The sequence below is a fragment of the Citrus sinensis genome, chromosome 1 (genome assembly GCF_022201045.2).
Source record: "Citrus sinensis cultivar Valencia sweet orange chromosome 1, DVS_A1.0, whole genome shotgun sequence".
Classification (NCBI taxonomy): domain Eukaryota; kingdom Viridiplantae; phylum Streptophyta; class Magnoliopsida; order Sapindales; family Rutaceae; genus Citrus; species Citrus sinensis.
In genome coordinates this window covers 14,738,270-14,759,919 of record NC_068556.1, presented here as the reverse complement: position 1 = coordinate 14,759,919, position 21,650 = coordinate 14,738,270, and the positions used below count along the sequence as shown (strand labels likewise).

At 31.2% G+C, this 21,650-nt stretch overlaps 1 protein-coding gene across 1 annotated transcript; it reads right to left on the bottom strand.

Annotated features, from left to right (window-relative positions):
- Positions 1–13,987: 13,987 nt before the first annotated feature.
- On the bottom strand, positions 13,988–16,401 carry LOC102615768 (putative EG45-like domain containing protein 1). The gene is made up of 3 exons (XM_006490690.3): positions 16,240–16,401; positions 14,373–14,643; positions 13,988–14,078 (listed from the first exon to the last, which is right to left on the bottom strand). The coding sequence occupies exons 1-3, from the start codon at positions 16,343–16,345 to the stop codon at positions 14,072–14,074; spliced, it is 384 nt and encodes a 127-aa protein (XP_006490753.2). The 5' UTR covers positions 16,346–16,401; the 3' UTR covers positions 13,988–14,071.
- Between the last annotated feature and the right edge of the window lie 5,249 nt (positions 16,402–21,650).

Here is a 21,650-nt window from a genome sequence, read left to right as displayed (position 1 = left end):
CGGAGTCATTGGCGACTTCGGTCAAGAAATTGGCAATGACTTGAGCTTTGATGGCTAAGCGAGGCTTGAAGACCAACTTCTCTAAATTGGGATACCCATCTTCACTTTTAGAATTTGGGGATCTAAAGGTACTTCAATCTCACCTATGGTTTTTGGGTAAGTGTCATTGGGTACCCCTAATATCCCATATGTAGATAATCTGTCTTTGGTAAAGTACACCTTCAACTGAGTGTCAGAAGCAGTCTGATTGCTTTCCTTAGAGGCAACAACATAGCAATCCCGAGTTGTATGCTGGTCTCTTTTGATAGTGACAACATCCATGGCAGTTGGAATTTTCATACCAAGGTGATGTAGGGATACCGCTGTTTTAGTTTTCGTTAAAATGGCCTTCCTAAAATGATATTATAGACACCAGAGCTATCCACAATAAGACAATCAATCATATGAACTACACGGTAAGGGTACTTTACTAAGTGTAACGGGCAGTGTGATGATTCCCTTAGGGATGACCATATACCTGGCGAATCTAATAAGAGGTGTAGCATATGGAGTGATTTTTGGTGACCCAATCAATAGTTGATCCAAGGTGCTTTTGAAAATGATATCGACGGAGCTGCCGGTATCTACCAATGTCCTTGCCACTTTGCCAGTAGCAACATTTAGTGTGATAATTAAGGCATCATCATGAGGGTATGAGATACCTTCAACATATTTTTCTGTTAAAAAGGATCGACGAGGGATGGTGGGGTACCTGATGTGCACCCGGACCAGTGAAGTTGACTTCCCCACTAATGTTGGCTGTTAACAATGGCGATCTACCATAACTTTTAATGGCCCTCCTGGACTGGCCATCTAGAGTACTGATTAGTGTTAAAAAATGTATGTTTATTAAGGGTAAAATGTTATTTTGTGCTATTAATGTAATTTATATTTGTAATTGTGTAACATGTTATGAATTTCTAATTATTTTTCTAAGTATTTGATTTTGTGTATTTTTGTGTGTTTATTAGGTAATAATAATAATTTCATGTAATTTAGGGCTCCAAACAAATGTACGAATGTGAAATTAGGATTTCAGAAGTCCAAGAAATTATGTCATTGTCGGAGAGGATCTGAGACCTTTGTTGTAAATTTTTAAGTTTTTACCACGGTAAATATGGTTATTGTGAAATTATAAGTTTTTACTATGTTAAGTATGATAATTTTTAGTGGAATGTGTTGGATGTGCTTGAGTGGATTAAGTTAGGTTTATGTTTTATTAGTGGAACAAATGCAAGGTTAAAATGTAATTAGTTTTATTTATTTGAGTGGTGTGAATTAACCATGTATTAGTATGAATAGAGAGGGGGGAACATACCTCTCCACACCTTCTCTTATCTTTTTTCCCCTCAAATTCTTCTTCTCATCTCTTTTTGTAATATATTTTCAATCAATAAAATTAGTTTTATTTCAATTTTCAAATTCTATTTTTTTTAATTATGTGTTTTTCAATTTTAATAATTTCTTTTATTTCAAAATGTTTAGCTAAATATTCGTTGTTAGGGGAAGGTGAAACTCTTAGTAAAAATATGGTTGAATCAAATTCTATTTTTAATTTTATAAATTAAATTGTTTTCTATTTAATTTTATCTATATTTTATATTTGAAATTTTGATTTATTGTAGACAAATAAGGGAGTTTGGCATAATGAATTCTTAATTTAGTATAAAGTATGGTAAAATGGTATTTTGATTTATTGTAGACAAATTAAGTTTTGGCACATTAAGTTCTTAATCCATAATAAAATAAATGGGAAAATAATTTTAATATATACAATTAATCTTTTGGGAAATAAAATAAAAAGAATTTGTTAAATTGTATTTATTACTAGGAGTGGATCCATAACCCTAACTGATTCAATTTCATAGTTTTTCTTAAATTAAATTGTATTTTTTTTATAAACTTAAATAAACAAATTAATTCATTTCTTTGAGAATCGACCTCAAACTCACCGAGTTATAATATAACAAGATATTTTTATACTTGGGAGTTAGAAATCACTTTTAAGGGAGTTAGAAATCGCTTTTAAGTCATGTCAAGTAGGATCGCCTGCAATCATCAGAACATATACGCCTTTCTTCGGTCCTTGGGGTGCCTCACATTTGAGACTGTTATAAATTATGTGCTTGCTCTTATCTTGCTCCATGGACTTCCGAGCTTCTCTTATGCCAACAACAAACTTCTTAAGGTACCCACTAAGAGTCAAATATTCAATCTCCTCGCGCAAACTGAAACACTTGGATGTGATGTGATTGAAATCCTCATGGAACTCGCAATACTTTAGATTGCGCTTCATGTTGGGGTACTTCTTCATTGGCTTTGGTGGTCGGAGTAGGCCATTATCTCGAATCTGGTAAAAGATATGCTCTAGGGAACAATTCAACGGATGGTAAGATTCGTACCGAGGTTTCGGTGGTGGCTCTTGTTGTTTTGGCGGCGACAATCTAGGATGGTGGGGTACCTTAGAAACACCAGGAGCGTTGTACCCTCTTCCACGCAGGGTAACATGTGACGGGATTCGTACTTGAGGTACCCTTGGTGTTGGGGCTCCCGTCTTCTTAGGCTTCTCTTTGCTTTTCATGATCTCGACCTTGTCTTATTGTCGCTTCAAATAGCTTATCTCATCCATCTCCACCTATTGTAAGGCTCAAGAATGGGTCTCCCCATATGAAAATAAATGTTTCTTTTGAAAAGAATGTCATAACTTGCCCAACAACAAATTTTTCTCAAAGTATATCAATGTGTGTTGGTGTCCAAATGCTCCGGTTCGCAGCACTTCTTGGTGGAAACGACTCACATACTTCGCCAAAGGTTCGGATTTCCCTTGCTTGATGAAAACATGTTTAGAGGCTACCCTATCTTGAGTGGAAGCATAAGAAAAATCTTTAATGAATTTAGACAACAACTAGTGTAGGGAGGATATACTACCTGCCTTCAACGATCAAAACCATGATTTCGCGGGGCCCGTGAGTGTGTATGTAAACATCCTACACATGGCATTCTCGTCAACACCCTTGATAAGCATTTGGTCATGGTATAGCTCGACATGCTCCAAGAGATTAGTGGTACCCGAATAATGGGGTATCTGCTGCATAGTGAAAGCTTCCGGGAAAGCCGCCATGTGAATCTCTATAGTGAATGGTGAATGGTGAATGGTAGGTCATTGGTGTTGAAAAATTTGTAATGTTTTACCTTTCGAAAAAGAGCTTCGCTTGGGCTTCCAGGTGCTCCATTATTTCCACAAACTCGAGGGGTATCTCAAGAGAACCTGACGGTGTCGCTACTATTTGAGAAGCCATTTTTATGTTTAACTTGTCACAAAGATCCTCATAGGCTCATTTTACACTCTTAGTACCTTGGCTGCTGTGGGAATTGCAAGATGCGGGAGCATTCGTCTTGGAAGCCCACGATGTGAAACTTAGAGTGGGTACCCAATGGCCCACGTTTTGGCCTACTGGCCTCTTGTACCTCAGCTCTTAACATAATTTGTTGGAATGTTTGCTATGGTGGAGTATTTGGTGTCGCTGGTGGAAGTGACTTTTTGGATACCCAATATCCCACTGCCCTAAGAATTGCATGAGTGTGATCTTCAAAATGCTTGTGAGAGATGAGTTCTTCATCTTGGCGAATACTCGTCGATTTCTGAGCCGGGTTATTTTCCTTGATGAGAACATCAAGAGAATATCATTAAAGTTTCAAGTGATCATTTGCACATTCATGGAGGCCCAATTACAAGAGCTAGAACAAAAAAGATGCAAGCTGTTTTAAATGGAATAATTGAGAAAATATGGATTGAAAATGCAATTCAAGATGCAAGACATAATGGATTGGGCTTGGAGAGAAGACAAAGCATTGTGGGCATTATTCAAGTTGTTGGCCAGCCAAATACACAATTTGGGTCAAATGCAGAAAGGGTAAATTCAGAATAAAAATGGTATTGATTGAGTTATAACTAATGTGTAAGCTATATACCATTGGAAAGATAATTAAGTTAACTTTCCAATGCAATTTACAAAGCTGGATTTGGAGTTCTCTAGAAGGTGTTATGATCAATTTATTATAGCTTGTTCATGCTTGGGAATTCCAACCACTCCTTTGTTTATTCAAATTCATTTATTTGTTTTGTTTCAAGTTTGTCAATATGTTAGGTAAGTCTACCATCAATGATAGTGGGCTAGCATTAAGTTTGTTAATGACTAACATTAATTATGGTAGGTTAGCATTAATTTTGTCAATGACTAGCATTAATAATGGTGGGTTGGTGAAGACTTTTGAAGCATCCTTTGACAAACCTATGCTTAGAGGGTTGTTTCAATGTTTCCATTTGTATTTTTAGGATCTTGGGTTTCTATTAGCCTATTTAAACTCAGCAATCTTGCTATGTAAGACAATTAAAGATGAATATTATTTTAAATTTGAAAGATCATTTTTTTCTTTGGTTCTTTTGAGAACTAGTGAACTTATCAACAATTTGCATTCTTGTGGCATTCTAAAAGAGACTTATCATTCACCTTTTCATCTACATCTTGAGTGTGGCGTCAATATCCTTCTTTATACCTCTGATTCATCTTTTCTTAAATATTGGGTCAAGATTTTTGTTTCACTTAAATCTATTTAGAACTTTCTCGGGAAGTTGAAACTTCAAATTAATTGTGGATTTTAAAGTTTCTTGTGGGCTTCGCATCACTCTTTATGGGATCGTACCTTCATCACTATTGTCATCTCCCATCCTTGTAGGGTCTTCCATTAAAGCTTTGGAAGGTACGTCAGGTGCTATATTTTGGAGTACACACAACAACTAGTTTGATAATCGTTGTGGAGGCTTTTTGTGCATTCCCCACAAACAGCACCAATTGTTTTAGACAGATTTTGGAGGAAATGAGAAAGGAAAAATCTGTCTCGAACAATAGATTTATTTTTTAGGGAAAATGGGATACCATACTAGGTCGATGTGTGTGTTGTTTCTAAGATTCAAATAAGGTAAGGAGGGTGAGAGGCTGGTGCTGGCAGCGAGAGGTCAGAATATGAAAGGGAGGTCCTCTTAGATAAGTTTTAAACCTGCAAAACAATAAAAAATAGGTTAGAGGTGGAGCCGGGATGACCCGACGTCCACACTCTGACGCTCAAATCAGTAACTCAAGCTTTTTTTTATGGTGAGAGCTTTCCAGCCCTCTGAAAATAATGGCTTAAGTTTGAAGAACCTTAGCCTTTCTTTTTGTGGAGTGTGTGTGATGTAGAATAATGAGATTGGATCTGGGCGCGTTTATATATGAAGTACCTCGATTGCCACATGGCGTGTTTCCAATAGTTATTGGCTGTCCTTCTTATCTTTTTATGATTTTTAGGTCATTGGGAGCGTACTTGGGGAGCAAGAAGGCGTTTATGGCGTAACTTATCCTTTTGGGCATGTGGCATACGCTGGAGAGTGGTCCAAGATGTTGAAAAAATAGACTATCAATATGCTATTTTGAGGGCACATTTTTTAGTGGGTCCCACTTAGCGAAAGCGGGAAATCTTGTGAAGTTCGGGTTCTACTCCGTGAATACTTCGAAAGTGTATATTTATTTACTCAAAATGGTACTTGGGTGAATGAGAAATTGTCTCTCAAAGTGCACCCTTGAAGTTGAAAATTTGAAAGGAAATGAGGTTTATCCCACAAGAAAAAAATAAGCCAAGGGATTTGTGTTTATATATAGACACTTACCCATGCATGAGCAAGAATTATAAGGATAGAGGCTCTCTCCACATGGGCGTGCGTAAGGGGGGGTGTGCGAATCCAAAACCGATTTGGTTGAACTCGTGTGCGCCTGCGCGTCATGCATACGCGAATGTCAGCCCAAGCTTGCATGGCACGTTTTTAATTTCCTTTTAAATTTTTTATAACCATTTTTTAATTTTTGAATTCAAAGGATTTGTAACAACTTTGCAATTATTTTTGGGCTGTTATGCAAATTCAAATTTTGAATTCAATAGGCTGTATTGAATTGTTTAAATTGAATTGGATGTTACAACAATTAAATGGTATATATTGAATTCGGAAATTTAATATTATGCTACTGTTACATCCTCACATGTGTATAAAAAGGCACCGTTATGTTTTCGATCAAGTTTGTACACTGTTGTGGTTCACTGGAATTATTAGTCTATGTTTGACTGATAATTCGTACCTGTTGTATCCTAGAAAACAGTTCCCAGCAAACCTAAAGCACTACAGTAGGTGGTAAATTTATTTTAAGGAAACTGTGCTACAGGCCTCGGGTTTATTTTTCTATTTCGGTTTTCTTTTCCCTGCTGTTTTTTCAGTTGTTCATTCGTGATTTCCAGTTGTTGTTTAAATTAGCTACTGTATTAAATTGTTATCTCACTGTTAATTTTCTAACACAAGATACTTCAGTAGAGATTGTCTGGCAAGGTGGTTGGGGACCACTGTCCTTGGTTTAGCATCCTTCACTTTTTAATAGAGGTGACAGTCGGCTATCGCCACTTTTTCAACATGATATTCTGACATTTGATTTTCACAAAATCAAATATTACTTTTTAGGCGATGAAGACGTCTCTCGTGACTAGGGATGGCAATGGGGAGGGAAAGGGAGGGGACCAATCTCCTCGTACCCATCCCTGATATTTTACGTATGTTCCCGTCCCCTCCTCATCCCCGTCAAAATTATTTAAGAGAATCTACATCCCCTCCCCGAATAATAACAGAGGATCCCCGAGGGTCTCCGATCCCCGAATAACTAATATATTTTTTTTTTGTTTTTGATTTTGAGTTAATCATATTAAAATAAAAAAATTTAAATAAAAGTAAAGTTCGAAATGTATCTTACATTAATATCCATTACAAAAGTCACATACATTAAATTAATAAGTAACACAGCATGAAAGGGATACAAACTATCATGAACAAATTAATAGTCTAATATAAAATTGTTACAAATAAAATCAAATTTAGATTCAAAATTAACTTTTCAATGGTGGCGTGGGCACTTTATAAATGTGGACTATTCCCTTTACAGCACAATAGTTAAGTCGAAGCAAATCAAGAACAAATATTAGATTAGATTAGATATTAAAATTGTGATTTGCTGTGGGCAATTATAACATCTAAAAATAAATAAAAAATAGATTTAAGTTTAAAATATTTAATGAATATTAAAATTAAAACAAAAGTTTTGGGCTAATAGAATCTGTCCGGTCTTTTTAATATCCTAAATAAAAATTTAGGACTTTAATTAGTTAATTAAGCCTAAAAGTTTAATAATATAAATATTTTGATATTTTTTATTTTTACCAATACTTATAATTTTATAATTCAAATTTTATTATTTATTTACTAGTAATTTTAAAAAATAAAAATTAAATTAAAAATTAAAATGGGGAAATGGGTAGGGGATGGGGATTCCACCTCATCCCCGTCCCCTCCCCGAATAAGAAATTGAGTAAAAAAATTTCCTCGTCCCTTCCCCGAATAAGAAATTGGGTATGAAATTATCCCCATACCCTCCCCAAATGAGGAAAATTCCCGAGGGTATCCGTCCCCGTGGGGATTTTTGCCATCCCTACTCGTGACTAATTTTTTAGAAACTTTTCCTTGATCGTTTCGCATTTAATCTGTTGGATACCTTGGGTACTGAGTTTACTGTGTAAGTCAGGTACCTCAGGTTTATGGCGTAGGTCGGGTACCTCAGATATTAAGTTTATGGTGTAGGTCGGATAGCTCGGGTGCGTACAATGATCACTTAAAGTCATGGTGCCTCATTGACATGTGGCTTGCTATTACAATTTTTCTGTTTCTCCCCAAACACCATTTATTGGCATAATGAAAAAATTTATTTTAATAAGATATATTTATTAAGTTGAGGAGGTTTCTTTTGCAATATCAGTGTGGCTGCAGAATTGGTACTATTCAAATTACCTTGTCAATTAAAGATCGGAGCATGTTGACAATCTGTACTTGGTTTGTTTTACATCATCGGGTGCTTATATCTTGTTAAGGAGTGATAGAATTCAGTCAGTCAAAAGGATTGCCATGAAGTATACACGAATGCAAAGATGAACGAACGTAATCGATTGAAATTTGATTATGATGAAATTGTTGTCATTGCAGTTTACAGAATTCGCAGAATTACACGAGAAACTTTGGTGGTAGAATTAGAAAACTGACAATAGGTCCATCAATTTTAAATAGTAGAATAGAAAATTTCCTCCCAATAATTGTTAAAAGGTAAAAATAAAATTAGTCACATGAAATTGATAGAAGAAAGAGTTGATTTAACTAAAAATCAATAAAATAATTAATTCAATAATATTACGTTCGCGTGTACCATTTTGGAGAGAGATTGAGTCCAAGATAAACTAAACGAGATTAATTAAACAGACCGAGAATTACTAAAAAAAATCCTTAAGAGCACTCAACTGCTCAAGATAAATTATTGACAATAATTTAAACGTAAAATAAAAAATAAAATAGCCAACTTTTATGTTTGATGGGCACGATCTTGCCAACAGATTTGGCCCTGGATTCCCTTCATCCCAATCAAAATTTCTTCTCTGACCTATTGTCAGTTTGACAATAGGTTTAAATTTTAAATAGGACAATAATTTAAACATAGACTCACTATTTGTTCAAATCTTTGACTCAAACGCCAATGCAAGGGTTCTTTATTTGTTCAATTCATTCATGGCGACACAGTAAAGCAACTGTTGTAATTAGGTAAAAAAAAAAAAAAAAGTAGGACTGCAACAATGGATCAGATGTCTGTGCCAATGTTACAAGAACGCAAAACAAAATACAACTGAAACAGTAATATAAAAGACAAAAAAAAAAAGTACTAATAAATTATTAGAAACAGAGAAGGAAATTTGAGATATTTATATTTTAGTGTTCTTAAAATAAAATCATGTCGTAACGATTGGCGCTGATGCAGTATAATTTGTCCTAGTAATACGGGCAATGAAAGCAAAAGATGATCTCTTTCTTGACCTTTCAGGTTGGCGTTAAGTTGGAACTCACATCATTCAATGTTACAAAAAAAAAAAAAAACGAACCTGTAATTCTGAGATTGATCACCAAACCCCAAATGGGTCCAATTTGTGAGATGGGGACAGTTTTCCATTTGCTTTGATTTTTAATACAATAATTATTGACAGATTAGCTGGCGTAGGGCATGCAACTTTGAGATTATACAATGAGTTCTATATCAATCAATTCAAGGCTCATGATTTCCAGCACATGTTTCGCCGCGTACCAAGACACAAGAACTCAAGCTTAATTGGTCAAATAATTTAAAATTGTGCTTGGCACATGCATGAACTACTTTATCAAAGTCAGTCAAGAAAATGGGACAAAACTACGTTACAGAATCTGTAAGGTACAGACTGCAGCATCAGCCGTTGGATGTGGTTGGATGTGGAGTGAGAAACTAAACAAAAGAAAATCGGATGGTGGGATGACGGGAGATGTTTGTTACAGAATCTGTAACATAGACAGGTCCCAAGAAAATGTTCGCTAATTATCGTCCTCCACATTTGTTTCTTTAAGAAAATTCGGCTTCATCGGTGATGATGAGTTGATGACTCCCAATTTTATCATACGGTAGCGTTTAGAGTCATAATAAATTTGGGATCTTGGTGTTGTAGTTTCATGGTACAATCTTCTTCCTATGGAGCCCACTTTCTCTTCGGTCCATTAAGACGAAGATAGCCTTTATTTTTTTGTCCGAAATCTAAATGAGTTTGAATTTTTCTAAAGTGTGAATGTGTCTCAATACGAAAATTTAAATGACATATTTATTTATTTTTAAATATTTAAATATATGTGACATCTTATTTGTTTTTACAATAAAAAAATCTTAAATTTGGTCATTTAACATTTATGTCCTTATAAATTAAAACAAAAAAGAGGATTAAATTTTATAGTTTAGGAAATAAGTTATTTTACAGAGATCTTTTTAGAATATAATATTTACTTGTCATTCAAACCTTTTTTCATTTAGATAAATGTAACAAAAGTTTACTTTTTCTATTCAGATGTAAATGTCTGAAAATTAGATACAAGTTCGAAAAAACAAACAAACAAATTTTAGAAAATGTTTGAAAGTAATAAAATTTCAGATTTCAGACATTTAACAAATAATCTCGAAATGTAGGACTGGTGCCAACAGGAAGAAAGGACTCGCTGAGCCGGGATCGCTAACTAATACTAATCTAATACTAATAGAATAGAAAATACTAATATAATAGAAAAGAACTGTCTTTTCTGTATACTTATGTATACTTTCCCCGGTTCCGTTGCTACCGTCAAGGGTGGTGCCAAAGGTGCAAAGAGGGGCTAAAGCACCTGCTCACTTTAAAAAAAAAATGAAATGATTTTTTGTTTTAATGATCTATTTATTAGTAATTATCCTAAAAGTCATTTCCAAGTTTATGAAAATTTTAAAATACAATGGTTTTCTTCTCTAAGTTTCTTTTATCTTTCTCTTATTTGTTAAATCCCTTATCGAATTAAGATAATTTATAATAATTTATTTCTCTTATTTCTCTTTCAATTGTTAAAGAATTTATCACCATGACTAAATCCATCGTCAAACTACATTTGTAAGTTCGTATTAGAATAAAAATTAAAATTCTTCAAGATTTTAAATTCTAATAAAGTAATGGTTCAATCTACATCATAGGATAAATAATGAAGCATTAATTTAGAAAACCTTACCCTATGACTAAGTATTGTTATTAATAGATAGTAAACAAAAGTTACAAGTAAGCCATTATGGAGTTTAAACAATATCACCTATTGAATGAAAATTATCATTTTGATAAATGTTTTTTTTTAAAATTAAATTGTGTTGTACTATAACTTAACCCCTCCTATATCTAATTCTTGGTACCGCTATTGTCTAATCCTAATTGGGATTGAGATTAAAATGCTATAAGCAGCTTGTTTAAATTTTTTTAAAAGTTGCTTATTTAATAAGTTTCTTCATTTTTACAATAGTTTTTAGAAGCATGTAGGGATTGCATTTTATAAGCAAATTATTAAATAAGCCATTGTACTATTTTAAAATTCTTATTATAACCTTAATGCATAAATAAAAGACAATTTAAATTTTTATTTTTGTCATTACATAATAAAAAAATTTGAAATAAAATTAACCAAACACATGTACCTTACTTTTCAAACTCAAGGCAATCGCAATTGCACAGTTTATAAACACTAAATTATTTTTTTAATAAACAACTTATTTCATCGGCATAACAAAAGTAGTTTTATCAGCCACCACAATCTCAAAGTGGCCCTTAATTCTCAAGGGTACTTGCACTGCAAAGCATAGATTTAAGAAACCCCTTAACTAACATACTTTTAAAAATGAATTTATGTTCAGTATAATATATTGTCCAGTTACTATATATTCTTATCCAAAAACTAATTATTTATTGAAAAAAAAAAAAGCAAAGAAACCAAGTATCCCACAAAGACAATATCGTTGTTGATGGACTCTTATAAAAAAATCATGGGTTTAGACCAAAATACCTTTGACTTAGAATTCTAGACCTACATATGATAATCGAAACGACGATAATGGTCGGCGTTAGAATCCCATTAGAATTAATTTAGGATTTTATGGATGGGCATGGAATTCGATTCTTTCTAAATTGAACGAAATTACATTGGTTTGGTTCGATTTAATAAGAAACAAATGGTTCAAAAACTATAGACCGATAAAATTTTCGATTTAAACTAAACTAGATTGGAAATATATCATTTACTGTGTTAAAATAAAAAAAAAGTATTTATATATATAATAACATTTGCTCATTAAAATTTTATTTTATATTAGTATTTTCGAATAAAGCATAAATGGTTAGTCATTAGAATTGAATTGAACAAAATAAAAGGATCAAATTTATATGAAAAGTCAAAATTTTAGTTAATACAAAAGCAAAAATATCAAATTTCTTAAACCAAAAAAATATAAAACCTAATTGAACCGAACCAAACTGAATTTTGATTCAATTTTATAATTTATTGAACCCATTATTTTCAATTCGGTTCGATTACAAAACCAAATTGAACTAATTAATACTCACCCCTAATTATGCAATGAATTTGTTGACTTCCAGTTTAGTATTTCTTTTAAAACCCTATAAGCAGTTGATAACATGTCTCAAGAAAATTACATGAACAATAAAACAAAAAAGAGCAATCTTTCTCTGGAGTAGTCGAGTTCAATACAAACTTGTCTATGCGAATTAATGTGGCATGGATCGATGAAAAAAAATGTAAAATCAATTATCAATTACACCACTAGGCCTCGTCATATCATAAAAAGGACATAAATAGTAAAGTATGCGATCAATCGGTTAGGTATTGAGTGCTTTCAAACCCATCTGGTCAAATTTTTAACATGCAGGCCCAAGCAATTGATCCAAAAATATGATTATTGTGGACTAGATTTGTAACTAGATTATTGGATTCCTATTAGGGCTTATTTACAGAACAATAAAATGGACTGTGCATGGGAGTTTCCAATTGAAAGAGTTTAGGTAATTATAAAGAATTAATGGAATCACAATCCCCTGGCATAAGCTTACCTAGTTTTTAGAGTAATACTACACTGATGTAGTTGGGATAAATAATTTGTATCCCAAATGTATGAATCTAACGTATTAACTACATTTCGTAGCTATATAAGTACAAGATTATTGAATCTTGTAATGATCTTTTAATAAGTATACAAATTCATTCATGACTGGCTCAATTTATGTTCTTACTATATTTTCATTTCTTAACAATCAATTTTAGGGATCATTTTGAGGATGATTTTTCTTTTATTTCCAGAAACTCATCAAAATTTATCCTCTTTAGATTGGGGCTTCATAAAACCTCAAAACTTGTTGAGAATTTTACCACTCCTAATTTTAAGTTCTATAGTATGCATAGGAACTTAAAATTTATTAATGTAATCTTTATGGTAAAGAAATTGAAATTGATTAATTTCTTTTAATTAATAAATGCTTTTAGGGTGTGTTTGGCATACCACATTATATGCAATTGCATTAGCTAATACAATGCAATCCCATGTTTAGTAAATATCCATGTTCACATTATGGCGTATAATAGATTACACCATAATGTAAACAATATGGCATTAAACAAATGAGAGGGATACCCGAGTTTATGTAATGCTGCATTGTTCACATTAGTTTTTTTAAATTCTTTAATTATTTAATAAAAATTAAATAAAAATATATAATATTAAATAAAATTAAAAACTCAAATATGCTGCTATTGGTGCTGATAGATTGTCAGTAACAGTTCAACGGCAGCTGGTTGCTGCATAATATCATGTTTTATATTAAAATTTAGTACCATTAGAATTCTCATTTTCGAGCTATGCAATAGTGCAATTATTATAGGCAAAAAAATTTTTGTTTGCCTTAAATTTTACGATCAAAAATTTGAAAATTGAGACTTTGAACATAGATTTATGGCAAATAAAAATTTATTTTTCATTAATAGTTGCACCATCGTGTAGCACCACGATAATAAGAATTCTAATATATAGTTTAAATGACACACGACTTCCAACGGTGACTTTTGGTGGCCGCCCAGTGAAAATTATTTTTTAAGCATTAAGTTAAATTAATTTAATATCAATGCTAAAATAAAAAGTTATTTGATATGATACAGTCCATATTACATCAAATATAGTATTATATTATAATTTAATATAATGTAATAGAATACAACCTAATACAATATAGTACAATGTGCCAAACGCATCTTAAGACACTCAGAAATTACAGGGTATTGATATGTAAATATTCTTTCAATATTTCACAATCACAGGCATTCAAAAGTCATATAGAAAGGACAACGGCTAATCATGCATTATTGAAGAAACAATTTTTTTATATATTATTTATTTTTGATAAGTTTACATATTATTTTTGTTCCAAGATCGAATATCACTAACATTAATTAATGATTATATAACCAATTGTGTAGGTACATATCACGTCATGCAAAGTCTTAAACCCTGCAAATTAAAACAATGAAAAGTTAACAATCAATTAATTACTTTGCAATTACTAATACCTAGACAATTTCTTGAATGAATACGTTGAGCTGAGCTGCAACTAAACTTTTTATAATATTCTGTCACGTTTAAGATTTTGTCATTATTAATACCTAAACACATTTATATATAGCGTGTACAGTTAAGATAATTATGCCATATTTCTTATCCAATAATTACATATCACATTATTATAAAAGTTTTAGATCAAAAGTTCTCAGCACTAAATCCAAATTCATAATTTTTAATACTTACTGGTGGTAATCGATGTTGATAATTCCTGCAACCGGATTAGCAATCTGAGTGAAGGCTTCTCTGGAGAGATCAATGGTGGATGGGCAGCCTGGACAGTGATCAACAATCTTCACGGTTACACTTTCACCCGTGCATGGATGTGGCACTGCGTTTCGTGCTCCTGTGCACTTAACATTGAACATTTTTCCGCACACGGCGCCATTATCCCATAAAGCATCACCTGCTGCCGCTATCATCACACCTTGGCCATTATTTCCAAAGCATGCGGAAGCTGAAAAACATGAATCACAAAAACAGAATATATTACATAATCAATGGGGGGACATATACATCATTTATAAACGTTAATCATTCTCAAGTACAAACATCCACTCTTAATTTGTTGCGCCTATTTACAAAATGTACGCTTTTACAATGTTGTAAACTTGTAAAGAGTTTATATAGATTTGTATAAAGTGGGGAAGTCCAAACTTGAGAAAGAATATTCTAATTTATTGGGGGCTAAATCACACGTCAACTAGATGTAAAAGTTGAAATTATATAGGTTAATGAGTTTACGGAGGAGATTTAACCAGACTAAATTAAATAATAGTAAAATAATCCATATGGATTACTGTTGGTTTTCATTTTTTTAATTAGAGTGTAGGTTTTTATAATTTTTAAAGTATTTTATGGATTTATGAGTTTATAGAGGCTGTTTTTATAGATTTAGTGGAGACAATTTTAATAGATTTAATGAGGGGTAATTAGAAATTATATTAATTATTCCTTTAAATTTTAGAATTTATTTTCTCCAACAAAGGCTTGAGCCCAACAAGTCATGAGTTGGATCCACCCCTACTTATAAACATAAAACCAATTACAATTGTCTTGCCAAAAAACATTTTTCTTAGGCTAAATCACGAGAAGAAGAAAAAGGTAAATACTCATTTAATTCTTATATTTTGCCTTAATTTAAAATTACCTCAAGACATCTATGTTGTTAAATATATCATATTTTTTCCCTTACTTTTTCTTTTCTTTTACAGTAATATGCTTGTAGCAATATTCTTGACATTGATTGACTTATATATAAAAAAATTAATTAGCAAATTAACAATAGATATCAATATGAAAGAACTAGTATTCTTTGTATCCTTATGATAATTTTGCTAACAATTATTTATAAATAAATTAATATCAACTTATTAAAGTAATGTTTAATATCTTTGCAACAATCTTACTAATAATTATTTATAAAAAATTACTTTACCAAATTAATTCTTGAAGTAAAATAATAGCATACAAATTTTCAGTAATTTTTTGTTTTATTTTTAAAGCTAATTTGATAAATCAACAGTTTTTCTTTTCATTAATATCCTCAAATATATTGTTGTAAGGATATTATTGTAAAAAGAATGAGAAACTAAGGGTAGGAATATATATATATATATATATATATATATATATATATATATATATATAACAACAAGGATGTATTGAGATATTTTCTATAATATAAAAGCTAAACAGACTTTTATGAAAAATATAAGAACTAAATGAACATTTACAAAAAAAAAAGTGAAATATAAAAATAGATTTCTCCATAATATTATTAAGAGTAAATTTATGTTCTAGCCTTCTAGGCTTAGTAGATTCTTGGGATGTACTATAGATATATATTTTTAGAGTCGTAGTAAAACCTAGATTATAGAATATCTGTAGATTAATTGTAACCGACTAAAAGGAAAAAAGAAAAAAAAGAATACATATCATAGTCAGTGTGGCACGCACAATGATCAAGTGAAGAACTCTGTAAAAAATTAATTCACATTTTGACAACAATGGAAAATGTTAATTTCTAAAACATTTTAATTAATATACTCACGAGTATAGGTTGTATAGAAAGTGGCAATGCCCGGTGTAGCATAAGCAACAGAGCTGAGGGTTGCTACGATGGCCGCCATAATAATCAGAATACTCTTTTGCATCATGATTTCAGTTTTTGTTGTTTGATTGTTGATTTTGTTTAATGTAAAATACTTCTTGGTTTCTGAATTGTCACTGTACGACAATTGGGTTGTTTCATGTCTGAAATATATAGGCTAAAACAAAACCCTAAAGACAGCTCATACAATTCCATATACGGTAAGAGATCAAATCGATTAATGCTACTTTAAATTTTTGTTTAACTTCTGATGCGATTTTATTTTCGTTTATTGGTTGATATATTACGTGATCCTTTTGTCCTTTTGTTATTTCTTTCTTTTTGGTACAACTTAAGGTTGAACTTTTGTTTGTTGTTATTTCTTTTTAAGGTTAACATACGGTTAAACTTTATTCCAAGTTTGATGAGGTTTTGATTTCTTACCATTTTTTTTTATTTTATGTATGGTAGTCTTGTGATTTTAGGATTTCTCTTACCAATAAAAGCTTATCATGGCCAATTATGTTCATATAGTCTTTTGCATGACCCACTGAATTTCATCTCACAATTTTTGTAATTTGGCCTCACTTTCAAGAAATAATCACGATAAGTACACATTATTATTATTATGAGTAATGATACAGCCACAAACTCTTGTACAAACATATTTTGTACAAACTGATGTGGCATGATAAGATTGGTTGAATTAAATATCACTTGGCCCACATGATTTGTTTTTATTAATTTATATTTTTATTCAACCAATGAGTTAATGCCACGTCAGTTTGTACAAAATAAGTTTGTACAAGAGTTTGTGGTTGTATCATTACTCTATTATTATTATTATAAAAATTTAAAATAAAGTAGTTCGGAGATTTAATAAAATAAAATTAAGTACATCAAATATTCTATATAAGAGTTCATGTTTCCCGCAGTAATTTGGTCATTTTACGTTATAAGAGTAAAATACTCAAATGAAACTTATCTTAAAGTAACTTTACTAGTTAAAGATGGTCAAAGAAGCCTAAGTAAAATAAAGTAAAGAAGGATTTAGTTGATTAATTGTCAAATTTTTTTGTTAATTTATATTTTAAAAAAAATAATGTAATCTTTTTATAATTATTTTCTAAATGTTGGTTGGATTTACAAAATTAACGAGGTGAAAATATCTATACGCCTTGTTAGAAATGAGAGATAAAAATAGAAAAATGAACCAAACCCCACTTTGTTTTGAAAAAAAAAAATCAAAATCCCTTCATATTTTAAAACTCATCTAAACTCCCCCCACATTCTAACGTTTCTACCAAGTGTTAACTTTATTGATTTATTTTCCTTGGTTTATTAAGCTTATATATTAAGGGAATATGAATAAATATCATAGCTTATGTGGCCTTAAGGCCAATGGGCTCATAGCCCATTGGAAACCTTGCACTCAAGATGTGTTTGAGTTCTAACTATTGCTGGAACTCGATTCCCCTTTCAATAAAGTTGTGAAGGAGTCTGCTTATCTTCTCATCATTTGAGGTATAATAAATATTCCTCATGTATCAAGTGTGGGTAAAATTTCGAGTTGTGCTATAATAGAATGATTAATTAGAGTCTCAATTGATTTCTAATTCTAAATATCAATAGAGTTTTAATTTAATAATAAAAGCTCTACTGATATTTAGAATAATAAAATACAAATAATAGCCCATCTACGTTTGTGACCTCTTGCGCATGTAAGAGTCTAGACCCAATTAACAAGTAGCTACTATCTACCTTAGGCTTACAAGTCATCATGGTTTTGTTATTAAGCTTTGTATCATCAAAATATGTCTACTTATTTAGGAGAGCCCATAGCATTCAAATAGTCCAGAACTTTACTATGGCTAATATGCAAATATATGTGATTACATGGGCTATTTACGAACTCGACAACAATTCAAGAACGAAATGCAATTTCTGTAATATTTTAGCGGGTTTTAGGGTATTTATAACATTTTCCTTAATTTTAACTTTTTCTTATAAAATCCCTTTTATTATTAAATGAAATCAATCATTAAAGGCAACAAATCATTTTACTTTTCTAGTATGAAGGTGAAATTTTGGATTTGATTCCTTGTAACATATTTATTATTTCTCTTAGAACCCTATAAATGGCAGACATTATATCGATATTTATTTCGGAGTGGGGAAAAAAAACACTACCTAATTTTAATCAAGTAAAGTATTATCACAAAGTGATTATGCTTATCTAACCTCTCAGGTTTTATTAGGTTTTGGGTTTTCATTAACTCAAATTAATAGGGAAATTATGAATAGAATGGTTTACTAAAATTTTAAATGTTATAAATGTAAATAATTTTATCAAAATAATTTTATTTAAAATTTACTAAACACATATAACTGCTTTTAAAACTCACAGTACTTTTTAAAATAAATTTTACTAAACGTTTAACTAATTCTTTGAACAACTAATTATTTTTACAGTATAACTAATAACTATTATTTTAAATATTAATCATTACCAAAGTGCTAGTTTGACCCCTCCTGGATTTAATAAAATAATAATTTCCCTTTTTATTTTTAATAACCCATTTATCATTTCAATTGTCTTTAAAACCCCTCTTCAATTTCTAAAATTTTGAAAAATAACAAGATTGTCTCCCCTAATACAAAGTATGTATTCAAAGGTGATGTTGGTGGCTGAACTCTCAAAAATTTATAATTTTTTTATCAATATTAATTTGGATACTCTTTTTTATAATAAAAATAAATAAAATAATTTTTAATTAAATAACATACTTACAAATAAATTTTTAAAACTATCTATAAAAATAATTTATAAAAAGGTCTATTTTGGTCATTTTAGTGTACAAGACACTTTACCAACCATAAATTAATTTTTTTAATTAGTGATTCTCTAATAAATAAATTTATCAACCAAATTAGTAAATTATCTACAAAGTTGATTATTTGGAAATCTACTTAGGAATGGATTCCTTTAAAAGCTAATACAATGCCGAACAAACCCTGAGTTACTTGCGAAGAACAAAGATGCATCGAGTCAATTGTAAGCTTGACAATGGGTCAAAAGTGTTGTGCAAATTTTATTGAACTCGTAAGTGCACGAATCTATTGTAGAATAGATTAATGGTGATGAGTGTCGATCCCACGAGGAGGTGGATTTTAATTATATGTAGAATTAATTTTCGAATTGGGTGATTTGGTTTGTGGTGAAAATGATTTGGAATATCCTAAAATTTAAATTGAAATTGAAATTTAAATTGAAATGGAAGAATTAAATTAAAGTGGAAATTATAATAATTGAAGCGTTTGGGTATCTTGAAAGAAAATTAGCTACTCATAATTGAACTAGGGGCAAAATAAAAATTTATTAAAATACATAGAAAATACAAGATAGAGAAGGAATTACAAAAAATGGAGCCCAAAAATGGATTCAGGGATGCCAAATTAGGGGGGGAAGGCCCCCTTTTTATAGATACATTGAGTAAATCATGACCATCGGATCAAAAACATTTCGGAGGCTCAGGATTGCGCCACGTCATCAGTCAACAGTACGCGGTTTGACCACGCGGTTTGAATAGTAACACAATTTGACCACGTGGTTTAAATAGTGACGCAGTTTGGTTGAAAATAATCCTGTGTATATGCATGTACCGTACGCGCGATTGTTTGGTCCACTAACATGATGCCACGTCACCGATCAACAATACATAAGAATTTTAGTCCAACAGGATCGTGATACCTCATCAGTCAATGCCACGCCATCGATCCGTCTATGTGAACAATGTCGTGAACAGTAACGTAGACAGTACCGTACATGTGAACAATGCCATTTTTCCTTTTATGCTCCTCCTAAGGTTTTCGACTGTTCTGAGTTCAAAAGTGATGTCCGTTTTGTTGTCTGATCTCTCGTTCATTGTAAAATGACCATGATGCCCCTAAAATACATAAAATACTTAATTAAAATAAAATACACATAATTAAATTACAAGAGATTAAAATACATAAAAGTAGAAGTGTTAGTAAGACTTGAAATGTAAAATGACGATTTTCTCCTTTATAAATATACATTTTCTAACACTCAACATACCCCCCAATCAGCTTATTGTTAGTCCCTAGCAAATAAAGTGAAAAAAAAATTCAAACCCAAAATGATTTTTTTTAACACTAGTGTTTATTTAATCATACTAATGATAGCAATCAAATAAAAGTATAAGCATTATCTCCAATTTACAGAAACATCACACCCACATCAACCATCCACATGAATCAGCCCAGTAGACTTTGTCACGGCTACTTTCAAGAATGACGTGTCAAACTCTAAAATCTCACTGGAAGTAGTGACACTCTCACAAGGAAATTAAACCCAATAAAAATAGTCACTTTAATGAATGCTAAATTTGAGAAAAAATAATAAAGAAGTGATATCACATACTCTCACCAAGATGAAAGAAATATGCCCACAGCTTAGAAATAATACGATTTTAAGTCAAACAAAAATACTAGTCAACCCAATTTATTTATTATATATATATATATATATTTTAATGCACCACTACGTCTTTTTAGCCCATATAACTAGCTTCTACTTCATACTATAGCTCCCTAAAATCAGGAAGGATTTTTATTAGGATGTAATGTAGGCTAAGGACATGGCTAACAAATGAAGAAAAATAAGAAAAAACAAAATTTATGTTTGAGAAAAAGTAGAAATCTTTTGGAAATTACAAGGTGGATTTCACCTATTATTGTTTTTTTTAAATAATATTTTTTTTGTTTTTTTTATTTTGCACAACTTCACTGAACAAAATAATTATTTACATTTTTCTCAAACATAAATAGTTGATGGAATTTATAAGACATCGAGTAATACTCCAAATCGGAGTGGGTCAAGATGATAAGTTAACAAAGAAAAACTTTTTTTTTTGTTTTTCTTTTAAGGCTCAAAGGTGTTAAATATGGATACTTTATAACAGGGTTGGCTAAAAAGGCTCAAACAGATCAAAGATGACCTTTCCATCGTCTTCTAGGGCTCTAAATAATCTTCCATATCTACTAGTTGGATGGGCCTCCAGATGTAGCAACACACATTTTTTTTATCTTACAATTTTTTTTTCTTTTCAGAGGGTTGACTAAAAAAAAAATCTAGAGATCGTATATAAAATAATAAACTGATAAACTGTGTGAAGAATGGGCAAAATGGGTTATTCTCCAAGAAAAATGACAGGCTCAAAAACTCACTTGGTATTTATTATGACATGTACATTCCTTCGAGTAATTCATATTTGTCTCCGACATCAACATATAGAATAACAAACATAGCATAACATCACTTAAGCCTAAAGATAATACAAATACTAAAA

What these genes read in the sequence shown, in the direction of transcription:
- LOC102615768 (XM_006490690.3), bottom strand. Translation starts at nt 16,345, where the DNA reads ATGATGCAAAAGAGTATTCTGATTATTATGGCGGCCATCGTAGCAACC. An exon ending in TTTCTATACAACCTATACTC is followed by an intron (nt 14,644 to 16,239) that starts GTGAGTATATTA and finishes CATGTTTTTCAG; the next exon opens with CTTCCGCATGCTTTGGAAAT.